This window comes from Ornithorhynchus anatinus, chromosome 2 (assembly GCF_004115215.2).
Source record: "Ornithorhynchus anatinus isolate Pmale09 chromosome 2, mOrnAna1.pri.v4, whole genome shotgun sequence".
NCBI lineage: Eukaryota > Metazoa > Chordata > Mammalia > Monotremata > Ornithorhynchidae > Ornithorhynchus > Ornithorhynchus anatinus.
The window spans coordinates 141,052,816-141,067,673 of record NC_041729.1 but is presented as its reverse complement, the minus strand read 5'-3'; the positions used below and the strand labels follow the sequence as shown (position 1 = coordinate 141,067,673).

Sequence of the window (14,858 nt, the reverse complement as noted above, 5' to 3'; positions counted from 1 at the left end):
ATCTACTAGGTCATGGAAAGAGAGAGAAAGAGAGAGAGAGAGTGTGTATATGTATGTGTGTGGTTTACTGCAGCCTTCCTGGGTCCGCACCAGTGGCCCAGAGAGACAGAGATAATAACAATAATAATAATAATAGTCATGATGGTATCTGTTGGGCGCCTATTACGTGCTAAGCACTGTCGTAATGACTGGGGTAAATCCAAGGTAATCCGATTGCCCCACGTGGAGCTCCCAGTCCCCATCCCCATTGTCCAGATGAGGGAACTGAGGCCCAGAGAAGTGAAGTGTCTCACCCAAGGTCAGAGAACATACAGGGTGGGGGAGACGGGGATTAGAACCCAGGACCTCTGAGTCCCAGGCCTGAGCTCCATCCACTAGGCCACGGAGAGGGATGGGGAGAGAGAGGTTGTGTGTGTAGGGGGGAGGTTTCTGCAGCCCTATTGGGTCCGCAGGCCCGGGTCGCCCCCGCCGGTCCTCGTCCCTTGTCCCTTGTGCCTTGGCCCGGGAGGGCGTCTAGCCCAGGGCCCGGGCCCGCCCCCTGGCCGGCCGTGGGTCTCTAGGACCCTGCGGGGAAGGCCCGGCTGTGGCTCTCAGCGGCCTCTCCCCGCCGCAGCCTGGAAAATCACCGGACAAGAGGACTGTCCTTACCGGGGGACCGGGACGCCGGGACAGACGGACGCCGGGACACCGGGGCACCGAGGTCCGGCTCCGGCCGGGGCAGCCGAGCCCCCCGCCCCCTCCCCATAGCCACACCCCCTCCCCCTCTTCTCTCCTCCGGCGCCCGGCCTCGACCCTCCGAGGCCTCGGGTTTCGCACCCAGGACCCGGCCCGGGGGTGTGGGGGGGAGCGCCATCAGGCCGGAGCCTCCGACGCAGGTGAGGGGGGTCGGGGGGAGCGAGTCCCCCAGAGGGGGGTGGGGGGATTCCCCGACCGCGCTCCCTAAACCCTCTTCCCCCTCTCTCCGTGCTCCCTCTCCCCAGACTGTGCTCCATCCCCCCATGGCATTGCTCCCTCTCCCCGGACTATGCTCCCTCTCCCCAAACTGTGCTCCGACCCCCTTTCTGTTAGTGCTCTCTCTCCCCGGATTGTGCTCCATCCCCCCCCCCCGCGTTAGTGCTCCCTTTCCCCAAACTGTGCTCCGTCCCCCCTTCTGTCTATGCTCCCTCTCCCCTGACTGTGCTCCGTCCCCCCTTCTGTCACTGCTCCCTTTTCCCAGACTGTCCTCCATCCCCCCTTCCATCAGTGCTCACCCTGGACTGTGCCCCAAGTGCTCCTTCTCCCTGAACAGCCCTCCCCAACAGTGTTTCCTCTCCTTGGATAACTCCTCATCCCCCCATCAGTGCTCCCTAGTCCCCAGACTGTGCCCATGCCCCTGACAGTGCTCCATCCTCCCCAGGCTGTGCACCAGTCCCCAACTGATGCACCTGTTTCCCCAACCTCATGTTTCATGCCTCATACCCCCAACAGTGAATGTGTTTGTGTTTGTTTATTGTTGTACTCTACTCCCCCCAGCGCTTAGTACAGTGCTTTGTACACAGTAAGCACTCAGTAAATACCACTGACTCTAACTTGACATGCCCCATTCCCCGGACAGTGCCCCGCTTCCCTGGACTTGCACCTCATCCTTCCAACGTTTCTCCTTCCCAACCGTGCCCCATCTCCCTTACAGTCTTCCCTCTTCCCTAAGCTGTGCCCCATTACCCCAACAGTGCTTCTTCTTCCCGCAAGATGCCTCGTCCTCCCAAAAGTGCTCCCTCTTCCCTGGATTGCCCACCCCCCCCCCCCGCTCCCGGACAGTGCTTCCTCTTCCCTGGGCTGTGCTCATCCCTCCAACAATTTTCCCTCTCCCTGACCATGCCTCTCCCCCAGACGCTGCTTCATATTCCTTGGAATGTGTCCCATCCATCCAACAGAGCTCCCTCTTTCCCAGACCGTGTCCCATTCCCCTGACAGTGCTCTCTCTTCCCTGGACTGTGCCCCATCCCCTCTGAGAGTACTCACTCTTCGCCGGGCCATGCTCCTTCCCCCGCCAGTGCTCCTTCTCTCTGGCCCAGGCCCCATCCCCGACAGTGTTATATTGTACTCTCTCAAGCGCTTAGTACAGTGCTCTGCACAGAGTACGGGCTCAATCAATATGACTGACTGACCGACTGACCGACTGACCCTCTTCCCCGGACCATGCCCCATCCCCCTGGCAGTGCTCCCTTTCTGCGGCCTGTGCCCCATTCCCCGACGGTTCTCCCTCTCCCCGCACCGTGAGTGACCGCTTCTCTCCCGGGGCAGCAGGTGAGCCCATCCTTCCTTCCACCCGGACAAGTGTCCACCTGCTCCAGAAACATTTCCCCTTCCTGTTAGAGTCCCTGTGTGCCAGGGGGGCGGAACGGAGGGTTGGCTTTGGGAAGGAAACTCCACCTGCCCTTTCGGCTCTCCCAGAGGAATGGGGGTGGGGGGGGCCCCATGCCCCACCCCTTGTCCCTCTCGCCCCCCCGCCCCATGGCCAAACCGGTCTTTCAGGTCCCTGGGGGAGCGGGCCCGGTGCCGGCCGCCTGCAGCAGCGTCTGTCCGCCAGCTCCGAAGCCTCTCGGGTCCCATGGAGCCGCCAGGCCCCGGTGCCCCCTCTACCCCCGGGCCCGGGTCCGGCCGGGATAGCGTCCAGGTCCCTGATGACCACGACTTCCAGAGCTTCCGGGCCGAATGTGAAGCCGGCGAAGGCTGGGTGCTGAGCTACAGCAAGGCCGGCCTCGGGGTCTGGGTGCAGGCCGGGGAGCCCGAGCGAGCCCTGCACAAAATCAAGGTAAGACCTAGGGGGCGATGGATTAAGACCATGGGGGGGATGGATCTGCCCTCTGACCCCCCGCCCTCTGACCCCCTTCTCTAGCCCCCTCTCCCCCACCTTCTGCCCCCTTCTCCGGTTCCCTGCCCTCTGCCCTCTGCCTCCTTTCCTGGCCCTAAAGCGGGAGGTTATGCTTAGGTCATCTAAGTCTACCCTGCAACCTGGCACCTCAGTTTCTCCTTCAGCTCTCTGGGTTTCCTTTCCCCCCACCTTGAGACTGCCCCTCACCAGTCCCTGCTGTTCTGCCCCAGGTCTATCTCCCAGATGGGGAAATCTTTGGGTCCAGGTCTTTCCCAGGCTCCTCTGTGCTGTAACTACCTTCTTATAGGGTGCATATCCTGCCTCACCACCCCAGGTCTATCTCCCAGATGGGGAAATCTTTGGGTCCAGGTCTTTCCCAGGCTCCTCTGTGCTGTAACTACCTTCTTATAGGGTGCATATCCTGCCTCACCACCCCCTCCATGACTTTCCAGGCCTGCTTTCCACCCCCTCACCAGCCTGCTGAGCACTTTGGCTCGAAATTAAGGTCCCACCAAATCCCTGGAGAGGAGGCGGCTGTTTCCAACCTACCGGTGGGGTGGGGGGAACCTTTTGCTTTTCTTTTTTTTTAAATAGTATTTAACTACTTACTATGTGTCAGGGACCATACTAGGGCCTGAGGTAAATACAAGCTAATCAGGTTCGACCTAGTCCATGTCCCACGTGGGGTTCACAGTCTTAATCCCCATTTTACAGGTGAGGGAATTAGGAATAGAGAAGTGAAATGACTTGCCCAAGGTCACAAAGCAGACCCGTTGGGATTAGAAGTCAAGTCCTCTGACACTCGGGCCTGTGTTTTTTCCATAGGCCACGCTACTCCCCGCCCTCTGCTTTGAGTGGTGTTGGACCTGGGGCAGACTGAGAAGTTTCACTGAGTGTCCCCGTCCATCACCTTGTCTCCTTCAGACTGGGCCTGAGGGGAAAGAGATTTCACTTCACCCTCCACCTCCCCCCAACCAACCCACCCAACCCACCAACCACCAGATCTTTTCTGGGGAGTTCTTCCTGACATCCAAGCTGAATCTTCCCTTGCTATGACTGCAGCCCGTTTCCTTAGTGAAAGTCGTGCCTACCCTCTGGGGCTGCCGAGGAGGGGCTGGGGGCCGATTCCAAGGCCTCAGTCCAGCAGGCTGCTTCTTCATCTCCTGAAGTCAAGCAGGGTCCTCGGGGCTGGGAGCAGGGTTTGGGGTCATCGGCCCTCTGTACCTCTGAGGCAAGATACAATTGACCCAATTACTCGGGTAATTTAGTCAAAGAGCCTCCTCCCCCGCTTGCCTGCTGTGGCCTGGATTATGCAGGCACTGGTCTCCTTTCTCTCCTGCCTGTGACAATCTGGAGGGCTCATGTTACGAGTGTGTGCGCTTTACGGTCTGTGTGCAGATGCATCTTTGTGCCCCTCCGTGTGGAGAGGGGTAGGGCGATACGCTTGGAGATGGAGATAGGAGATGGAGCCGAGGGCAGGACCAGGGGCTGGACCACTGGCTTTTCCTGGCTCTTTTTCCTCTATTCTGGCCCCGCCCCATCCCGTCCCTTCGCTGACCCAAGCCTCCTCTCCACCGTCACCACTGCCCCCACCCCCCTACATCCGGGTGCAATTCCGGGTGCCATGAGCAGGTAAACTTGCTGAAAGGTCAGTGCCGAGGAGGTGTCGGGAAGGCTGATCTCTGCCCTTCACCTGCCCCCTGCACATCTGGCTGATCTGACATCCATCCGGCCTCCCTCCACTGAGCTAGATTAGAAGAATCGAATTGTGGTATTTGTTAAGCGCTTACTATGTGCCAGGCATTGTACAACCCCAGGCTTCCTGCAGGGACCCATCTTTTCATCTCTGACCATCTCCTTCCCTAATTTTGCGTTCCCTGACCCTGCTTGGGCACCCCCTCCCCCCGCTGAACAGAGTTGTGGGTCCAATCCCCGTCTTCCCAGCGGCAGGGGAAGGGAACTTTGGATAAGGGAAGACTGAGGATGCTTATATATTCCATTCTCTGAGTCCGGAGTGAGAGGAATGGCCTAAAACCATAGCGGGGGGAAAAAATCAATCAACCAGTGGCATTTATTGAGTACTTACTGTGTGCAGAGCACTCTGCTAAGCACTTGGGAGAGTACAGTATAACAGAGTTGGTAATTTTGTTCCCTGCCCACAAGGAGCTTAAAGTCTACATTTAGGCTAGACAGCAGGAAGAGCTTCTTGGCTGAGGATGGGGACAAGAGACAGGGAGTTGGGAAGCCTTCTCCTCCCCTCCTCAAAGTACCTCTGGGTGGAAATGCCTCCCTGCTGGGCTAGTGGCAAGAGCATGGGCTTGGGAGTCAGAGGACATGGGTTCTAATTCCGGCTCTGCCACTTGTCAGCTGCGTGACCTTGGGCAAGTCACTTCACTTCTCCATACCTGTTACCTCACCTGTAGAATGGGGACGAAGGCTATGAGCCCCATGTGTGACAGGGACTGTGTCCAACCTGATTACTTTGTATCTACCCCAGTGCTCCATGATTAGTGGAGAAGCCTGGAGGCAGAAGGATGGACCTATTGAGCTCATAAAATTCTCCCAGTCCTAGATGCTCTCTGTCAGGGGTGTCCCATGTGTCTCTGTGAAGTGCCGAAGTATGGACCTATTGAGCTCATAAAATTCTCCCAGTCCTAGATGCTCTCTGTCAGGGGTGTCCCATGTGTCTCTGTGAAGTGCCGAAGTTTGGGCTTGGGTGTCTGTCTCCTTTCGGTTTCTGACAAAACTCTACCCCAGAGCCAGCTGCGTTCTTGGGTCAGGCAGCCTGCTCAAGACCAGCTGGTAGCCCATGTTGCTTCAGCCAGGAAATAACCTTACGTGTTCTTCCCCCTCCCTACCCCGCAGCTTCCGGTTCCGCTGTCCCCCATTGCCCCCCACCCCAAGAGGAAGCTGCTGGGTTAGTAGCCCACCCCGCCCTTGAGGCCCAACTCTGGCCTTTCCCCCAAGCCCAACTCTGGTCGATTGTGCAGCCTTTGTGCTGGGTTGGGGGTAGAGGGTGGGGGGCATTTTGAAGGAGTCCCAGGCTGCTCCAACCCTGAGCGGAGGAGCAGACCGCTCCCTTCTGCCTCCCTCCCTCCTTCCTTCTGTGGCTACTGAACTAATATTTGCCCAAGGAGGGGAAGGGTCAAGATGGGGAGGGTCAGCTAAAGGGGGTGTCCTGGGCCCTTTCATGGGGGAGTTTCACCCTCTCCAGGCCCCCTTCCCTGGAGATGTGGCCTTTTCTGCTAGGGGGCAGACCGGGCTGGAGGGTGGGTTCAGCCTGGGTCCCAGCAACAAGCCCTCACTCTGCCGGGGGTGGGGGAGGAGCAGGTAGCATCGGCTCCACCCCAGGACTAGCCGCATGGGGCGGTGACGGTGTTTGGCCGGGAGCAGGAGCAGGCCAGCAGACTTTGCCCCCGGATGGAGCAGACAATGCATGCAAGGCATGATTGGGGTGGGGGAGGTGGGTGGGAGGGGATGGAGGTGTGGGAGGAAGAGCGGGGAGATTCGGGGTCCCCTCAGGACCGGCCTTATGACAGACAGAGAAGCAGCATGGCCTAGTGGACAGACCACCGGCCTGGAAGTCAGAAGTACCTGGGTTCTAACCTCCGCTGTGCCACTTGTCTGCTGTGTGACCTTGGGCAAGTCACTTCACTTATCTGGGCCCGTCATTGGGCAGGGATTATCTCTATCTGTTGACGAATTGTATATTGCAAGTGCTTAATACAGTGTTCTGCACATAGTAAGCGCTCAATAAATACTATTGAATGAATGAACGGGCCTCCGTGTCCTCAGCTGTAAAATGGGGATTAAGACTGTGAGCCCTCTGTGGCCAACCCGATTTGCTTTGTATCCACCCCAGCCCCTAGAACAGTGCCTGGCACATAGAAGGTGCTTAACAAATGCCACAATTATTATTATTATTATTAGACACCAGGGACCAGGGCTTGCCCCAGCTCCCTCCACACTAAAGACCCTCCCACCACCCACCACCCTACCTGGAACCTAGCCAGCCTATTGGACCCTTACCTTGCAGGCCTGAGCGTGGTGTTTCTGAGCAGGTTGGTTCCGTTGGTTCTGAGCAGGTGCAGGGATTTGGAGTTTGAGCCCCACACAGCCATTTCCCGGCAGGAGGGGTGGAAGGGGAATGATCTGGCCTCTGCCACCCTAAGTCTGGGGTTAATGCATGTGCAGGTTGAGTGGGCTGCTCGGAGGAGAGGGTGAGGTGAGCCAGGCCAGACCCACCCACTCCTTGGCTCCCAACTTCTCACAGTCGTCACGGTCAGGAAAGCTGTTGTCTAACTTAAATCCCTCCTGCTGTGGTTCTGATCTTGGCTCCCCCGTGGAGGCGACGGAGACCAGCGGTCACCGTCCCCCAGACAGTGAGTCCATCCTCCCTCCGTCGCACCTTCTCCAGACCACACCGGCTCCCCACTTCCCCTGCAGCTTCCAGGGCTGCCCGCGCCCGACCTAGCCTCTAGCCAAGCTGACAGAGTGTGAGTGGGCCTGTGTGGATAACTATGCACTTCTGTGTGTGTACAGATCCACGTCTGGATCTGTGTGTGTTTGCGTGTGTGCCAGTTGCGGCCTGGCAGACCGGGTGTCTCCTCGGATGGGGACGGGTCGGGTGGAGGCGGCCAGGGACCCACCCCCACAGCCCGCATGAGGCTAACCTGTGTGGGTGGACGGACGTTTCCTGAGGTCCGGCTGCCAGCAAGTAGACGGAGCAGATCAAACCTGGAAAGGCCCTCCTTCCGTTTCCACTCTTTTCCCCGGCCTTATCATCGCCCTCCTTCCTGTCCTGGTCACCCCCACCTCCCCATCCTGCCCTAGCCACCCCTTTCATTCATTCATTCATTGTCAGTCATATTTATTGAGCACTTACTGTGTGCAGAGCACTGTATTAAGCACTTGGGAAAGAACAGTACAGCAACAAAGAGGAACAATCCCTGCCCACAACGAGCTCACAGCCTAGAAGGGGGGAGACAGACATCAGTGCAAATAAACAGACAGCAGTAGAAATAAATAAAATTACAGATATATACAGATAAGTGCTGTGGGGCGGGGAAGAGGGGAAGAGCAAAGGGAGCAAGTCAGGGTGATGCAGAAGGGAGGTACACAAACACATGAGCTCTCACACAGGCACCCACACCTACCAACTACACACACACTCGCACACATTAAGGGCACACATTCACATCTATGCACACAATCACACACAGACATAGAAGGACCCACGGACAGGTGCATGTACATACACACACATGCACACCCACCTCCGCAACTTCCCAGCTTTCTGACAACAGCTGTCCGCCCCCGTGTTGTGTGAGCGCAGGGGGCAGGCTCAGGGGGGAAGGAAGGGGACGGGCGACGGACGGGCCTCCCAGAGTTTCAAATCATTGGTTTCTTTGCCCACATATATCCAAATTCCTCGTCTCCTCCGGTTTCCCCGCGGCTCCTTAGGGAACAGGGGAGATCCGCGTCGGGCTCAGGGAGGACTTGGCCACCTGTCATGGAATCGGCACGGCCTAGGCAGGGGGCAGGATGAGCCGAGAGGGGTAATAATAATACTAATTATATTATTTGTTAAGGGCTTACTATGTGCCAGGCTCTATACTAAGCACTGGGGTGGATATAAGCAAATCCATAAAGGGCTCACATTCTTCATCCTCATTTTACAGAATCTAGGTCAGTCCAACTCCCCTGGCAGGAGGCAGGGGGATGGACAAGATGGCTTCTGGTTCCTTTCTAGCTCTGGACTTACGGGATTTTTGGCTGGATGGCGGGGGTCCCAGACCCCTCCCTCCCACCCTGCCGGTCATGGCTCTCATTCAATGGTATTTATTAAGTGCTTACTGTGTGCGGAGCACTTTACTAAGCATTTGGGAGAGTACAATACAACACAGTGAGTAGATTCATTCCCTGCCCACAACAAGCTTGAGAATTTTTGGTGAATACTGAGCCCTAGATTATTATAATAATGTTGATATTTGTTAAGTGCTTACTATGTGCCGAGCACTGTTCTAAGCGCTGGGGTAGACACAGGGGAATCAGGTTGTCCCACGTGGGGCTCACAGTCTCCATCCCCATTTTACAGATGAGGGAACTGAAGCACAGAGAAGTGAAGTAACTTGCCCACAGTCACACAGCTGACAAGTGGCAGAGCCGGGATCTCAGTCCATCAGTGATATTCATTCAATAGTATTTATTGAGCGCTTACTATGTGCAGAGCACTGTACTAAGCGCTTGGGATGAACAAGTCGGCAACAGATAGAGACAGTCCCTGCCGTCTGACGGGCTTACAGTCTAATCGGGGGAGACGGACAGACAAGAACAATGGCGATAAATAGAGTCGAGGGGAAGAACATCTCGTAAAAACAATGGCAACTAAATAGAATCGAGGCGATGTACAATTCATTAACAAAATAAATAGGGTAATGAAAATATATACAGTTGAGCGGACAAGTACAGTGCTGCGGGGATGGGAAGGGAGAGGTGGAGGAGCAGAGGGAAAAGGGGAAAAAGAGGGTTTAGCTGCGGAGAGGTCAAGGGGGGATGGCAGAGGGAGTAGAGGGAGAAGAGGAGCTCAGTCTCACCTCTTGGAGGAGGTGAGTTTTAAGTAGGGTTTTGCAGAGGGAAAGAGAATCAGTTTGGCGGAGGTGAGGAGGGAGGGCGTGACCCGGGGGTCGACGGCGGGATAGGCGAGACCGAGGGACGGTGACGAGGTGGGCGGCAGAGGAGCGGAGCGTGCGGGGTGGGTGGTAGAAAGAGAGATATTTATTCAGTGCTCTGCACACAGTAAGTACTCAGTAGATAGGATTGAATGAATGAATTTATTTAGCACTTCAAGGTGCAGAGCACAATGCTAAGTGCTTGGAGAGTACATTACAAGAATGTTGAGCCAATCAGTGGTATTTATTGAGCAGTTCTATGTGCAGAACACTGTGCTAAGTGCTTGGGAGAGTACAGTGCAATAGTGTTGAGCCAATCAATGGTATTTATTGAGCACCTCTGTGTGCAGAGCATGGTACTAAGCACTTGGAAGAGTAATACAAAGTGTTTGGTCAGTTACTGTGCAGAACACAGTACTCTTAGGGAAGCAGCATGGCTTAGTGGAAAGAGCACGGGTTTGAGAGTCAGAGGTCATGGGTTCTAATCCTGGCTCTATCATATATCATTTGTAACTTCGGGCAAGTCACTTAACTTCACTGTGCCTCAGTTACCTCATCTGTAAATGACTGTGAGCCCAACGTGGGACAACCTGATTACCTTGTATCTATCCCAGTGCTTAGAACAGTGCTTGGCACATAGTAAGCGCTTAACAAATACCATCATTATTATTACTAACCACTTGGGAGAATACACTACAACAGTGTTGAGTCAATCAGTGGTATTTATTGAGCAGTTTTGTGTGCCGAGCACTGTACTAAGCACTTGGGAGAGTACAGTACAACAGTCGAGTCAATCTGGTATTTATTGAACACCTCTGTGTGCAGACCATGGTACTAAGCACTTGGAAGAGTAATACAAAATGTTTGGTCAGTCAGTGGTATTTATCGAGCAGTTCTGTGTGCAGAGCATTGTACTAAGCACTCGGCAGAGTATAGTACAACAGTGTTGGTAGACACGTTCCCTGCCCACAAGGAGCTTACAATCTAGAGGGGGAGATGGAGATTCTTGGTGCTGACCCAGGCCCGTGGCCCGTTCCCCAGTGCCGGATGGAATGCGCGGACGTGGCGGCCGAAACGCTGTACGATGTTCTCCACGACACCGATTATCGTCGGAAATGGGACACGAACGTCATCGAGACCTTCGACATCGCCCGGCTCACGGTCAACGCCGACGTTGGCTACTACTCGTGTAAGGCGACCGGCCGGGCCCGAGGGCTCTGCGGCCTGCAGTCAGCGTCACCCGCCTCCCCCTCACTTCAACCCTGGTGCTGCCCCCTCCCCAGCAACCCCCACCCCTGCTTTCTCTCCTTCCTCCCTGGCCCCCCAGTCCCCAAACCGACACCCCTGCTCCGCCTCTGCGCCGACAGGTCTCGGGGTTGGGGGGGCTGGGGCCGAGGGGGCTCAGGACTGATCAAGCTGCTGCTTTGTGTCCCCCTCTGCTTCCTCTCCCGCCCCCAGGGAGGTGCCCCAAACCCCTCAAGAACCGTGACGTGATCACCCTGCGCTCCTGGCTGCCCATGGGGCCCGATTACATCATCATGAACTACTCGGTCAAGCACCCTGTGAGTGGGGCCGGCCGTGGGGGTTGGGGAGGGTGGCGTCCGCCCTCCTTCAGTCTAACCCGAGTCCCTCCTACTGCACCACCTGCCACGGCTCCCCGAGGAAATCGGCCCTGACCTCTCCAGTTCCGTGTCATCGTGGCTCCCTTCTCCTTCCCTCCCTCCTCCAGAAATACCCTCCGCGGAAGGACCTGGTCCGAGCGGTGTCCATCCAGACGGGTTACTTGATCCAGAGCACGGGGGGCCGGAGCTGCACCATCACCTACCTGGCACAGGTGGACCCCAAAGGTGAACCCCCACCCCCACCCCCGATAAAGGTCCCAGGCCCCCGAGAACCCAGGTAGGCCACTCCCCTGGACAAGCCACTTGTCTGCTATGTGATCTTGGGCAAGTCACTTAATTTGTCTGTGCTTCAGTTACCTCATCTGTAAAATGGGGATTAAGATTGTGAGCCCTATGTGGGATAAGGACTGTGTCCAACATGATTAGCTAGGTATCCTCCCCAGCGCTTAGTATAGTGCCTGGCACATAGTAAGTGCTTCACAGTTATCATTAAAAAAAAGGCCTCGTGGCCTATCCATCCCCCACCAACCTAGAATATTTCTGGAAATAGGGGTGGCTGCTTTTCAGGTTGGAGCAGTGCAGCCTGGTGGAAAAAGGACGGGCCTCCGAGTCAGTGGACCTGGGTACTAATCCCAGTTCTGCCACTTGCCTGCTGTGTCACCTTGGGCAAGTCACTTCTCTGTGCCTGTTTCCTCAAATGCAACATAGACGTTCAATAGTTTCCCTCCTACTTAGACTGTGAGCCCCATGTGGTGGGATAGGGACTGTATCTAGCCTGATTAACTTGTATCTACCCGAGTGCTTAGAACAGTTCTTGATGCATAGTAAATGCTTAACAAATCCCATAAAAAATAAAAGCTTGGGGGTTGCACCCTGCGGGTACTGTAAGAGAAGGGAGCCCCGGGCCCAGCTGGTGCCTGCCGGTCTTTAGGGGAGAGGGCAGGCGGGAACAGTTTCCCCCCCATCCCCAACTGACTCCTGCCCCTGTTCTCCTCTTCCCCTTCCCTCCCTGGCCAGGTTCCTTGCCCAGATGGGTGGTCAACAAATCGTCCCAGTTTCTGGCACCCAAGGTCAGCGATTCGCGGGTCGTGGTTTAGGCGGGTAGCAAGCATGGGGAGGAGTGTTTCGGGGGCAGAAATGAGAGAGGGGCTCTAGGTGCAAGGGGAGGGGGATGGGATGGGGGGATGGGCCGCGGGCAGAGAGGGGCAGTGCCTGGGACCATGGGTGCAGAGTCCTTGCCCGTTCCCCTCCTTGTCCTCCTCTCCCTTTAGGCCATGAAGAAGATGTACAAAGCCGGCGTGAAGTACCCGTCGTGGAAGGAGAAGCACCGGCCGCACTTTAAACCGTGGCTGCACCCGGAGCAGAGCCCCCTGCCCAGTCTGCCCCTGTCGGCGTTGGCCGTGCAGCACGCGGACTCCCTGGAGAACATCGACGAGAGCGGCCTGGCCGAGGGCCGCGAGGAGCGTGGGGGAGAGGGCCGCGCCGCCGAGGGCAGCGACGAGGACTCCGTCAATTGAGCCGCCCCGCTCCCGGCCTGCCCCCTTCTTGGGGGTGGAGGGCCAAAGCAGCCCTTGCTGGGGAGGGCATCACTGACCGGGGGTGCCGTGGGGACCCGGATAGGGGCAGCGGGGCAGGACCAGTGGGAGGGAAGGAGGGGGGCGAGAGAGGAGACCCCTGGGGGGCCCTCCAGGCCACCCCATCCCCGGGCCTGGCATTTCCGGGTCCACGCGAGAAAAATGCGGGGAGGAAGTGCCTGCACCTGGACCTGGGAAAGCCCCGAATAAACCTCTGAGCCGTTGGCCCGTCCACACCCCTCGGTCCATCCGTCCCTCCATCTTTCCTTCCCCTCCCCCAGCCTTGCACTGACAGCTCAGCCTCTAAAGTGGGGGAGCGGGGCGGGGGAGAGGGAGAGGAGTTGCTAGGTGGGATCCAGGCCTATGAAGGGAGGACCTGCTGAGGGAGGGGAGGGCCAGGATCTCAGTCAGCCAATAATATTTATTAAACACTTATTGTGGGCCGGGCACTGTAGTAAGCACTAGGGAGAGTACAATATAACAATAAACAGGTGCATTCCCTGCCCACCATGAGCTTACAGTCTAGAGGGTCAGACAGACCTGAATATATGTAAATTACTGATATAGAAATAAGTGCTGTGGGGCTAGGAAGGGAATGAATAAAGGGTGATGCAGAAGGGAGTGGGAGAAGAGGAAAAGAGGGCTTAGTCAGGGAAGGCCTCTTGGAGGAGATATGCCTTCAATAAAGCTTTGAAGGTGGTGAGAGTAATGATTAGGTGTGGAGAGTAATGGTTTGTCGGATATGAGGAGGGAGGGCATTCCAGGCCGGAGGCATGACGTGGTCAGCGTTGAGACAGATTACAGGGACGTGTGAGGGAGGGGAATGCTGTGGGTCTATCAGAATGGGTCTACTGGAAGGGGCCCAGGCCTGTGAGGGGAGGGTCTGTCAGAGGGGTCTACTGGGGTCCTGGAGGAGCGGGCCTCGGTCTATGGGAGGGGGTAGGCCTGTTGGGGGGTTGGGCCTTTGAGAAGGGATCAGCCCTGTGAGGAAGGGCCTAGGGGTGGGGGGCTGGGCCTGTGATGGGATGGGACTGGGCCTGTGAGAAAGGGCCTGCTGGGGAGGGGACCAGTCCTGTGAGGGGGGCCTGTTGTGGGGGAGGGGTCTGGGAGGGGAGGGTCTGCTGGGGGATGGGGGGACTAGGCATGTGAAGGGAGGGCCTAAATTGGGGGGGGGGGCCGTGAGCCTGGTCCTGTGCTAAGGGGTCGGCTTGGGCATGGGGGCTGCTGGGAGGGACCCTGGTCTATAAGGGGAAGGCCTGCTATAGTGGGCTCAGCCTTTGAAGGGGCACAGAGCCTGCTGCTGGAGGACAGACCTGTGAAGGGGAGGCCTGCTGGGTGGGCCAAAGCCTGAATGGAGGGGGTTCTGGCGGAGGGGGGGCTTCAGGAGGGGCCCTGGGTCTGGGAGGGGAGCTGCTGGGGGAGGAACAGAAGAAGCAAGAGACACAGGACTCTTTCATGGCATTGCCCACCTACCCGGATGAACACTCGGGTACGGGGCAGCAGACCAGGGCTAAGACCTGGGCCGAAGATGGGGACCGCTGCCTCCACGCCGTTGTGCTGTGGTTCATCCTGTCATCCAGCAGCCCGGAGACCCATTTCCACCCCCAGAGCACCTTGGTGCCCTTCTCTCCTGGCCAACCATCCCGGGGGGATTCGGGGCGCTGGTTCACCTCCATGTTTGCTCTAGAGGCCCCCCCTAAACCGAGGGTCCAGGGTCTGCCATTCGGCCAGGGCCCAGCCTCTTTGGATCTGTGGCCCTCCCCTCGCCCACCCAGCAGCCTGAAGCCTTCTGCTTCCTCCAGCTGAAAGAGCCTGGGAGACCCCTAATCCTCCTCGTCCCGTACCTGCACCCCACCTCCCTTTCACGGCTCTGCCAATTATTTCCAGGTAGCGTGCAGCAGAGGTCCGGGGCTCAGAGGGCTTGGGATTCAGGCTGGAGGGGTGGAGGTTTAGGAGGGATTTCTCAAGAGAAAGTCACTCGGCGGCCACGAATCTCTGGCCCCCCAATGCTTGGCTTCCTGCGGTCTTAGGGCGCCCCCTGGTGCTCCACTGGACTCTTGTCATTCATTAATAATAATGATATTTGTTAAGCGCTTACTCTGTGCCAAGCACTGTTCTGAGCGCTCGGGTGGTCGGG

General features: G+C 57.1%; 1 protein-coding gene across 1 annotated transcript; it reads left to right on the top strand.

Moving 5' to 3' along the window:
* Positions 1–542: 542 nt before the first annotated feature.
* Positions 543–12,957, top strand: STARD10 (StAR related lipid transfer domain containing 10). The gene is made up of 7 exons (XM_029048595.2): positions 543–875; positions 2,515–2,794; positions 10,567–10,714; positions 10,984–11,087; positions 11,255–11,372; positions 12,165–12,217; positions 12,419–12,957. The coding sequence occupies exons 2-7, from the start codon at positions 2,591–2,593 to the stop codon at positions 12,662–12,664; spliced, it is 873 nt and encodes a 290-aa protein (XP_028904428.1). The 5' UTR covers positions 543–875; positions 2,515–2,590; the 3' UTR covers positions 12,665–12,957.
* Positions 12,958–14,858: the final 1,901 nt, after the last annotated feature.

Bases quoted from the DNA above. Each gene is read 5' to 3' on its own strand.
- STARD10 (XM_029048595.2), top strand. From the start codon at position 2,591: ATGGAGCCGCCAGGCCCCGGTGCCCCCTCTACCCCCGGGCCCGGGTCC. The intron at 2,795-10,566 runs GTAAGACCTAGG...CCCGTTCCCCAG, and splicing joins GAGCCCTGCACAAAATCAAG to TGCCGGATGGAATGCGCGGA. The intron at 10,715-10,983 runs GTAAGGCGACCG...TCCCGCCCCCAG, and splicing joins CGACGTTGGCTACTACTCGT to GGAGGTGCCCCAAACCCCTC.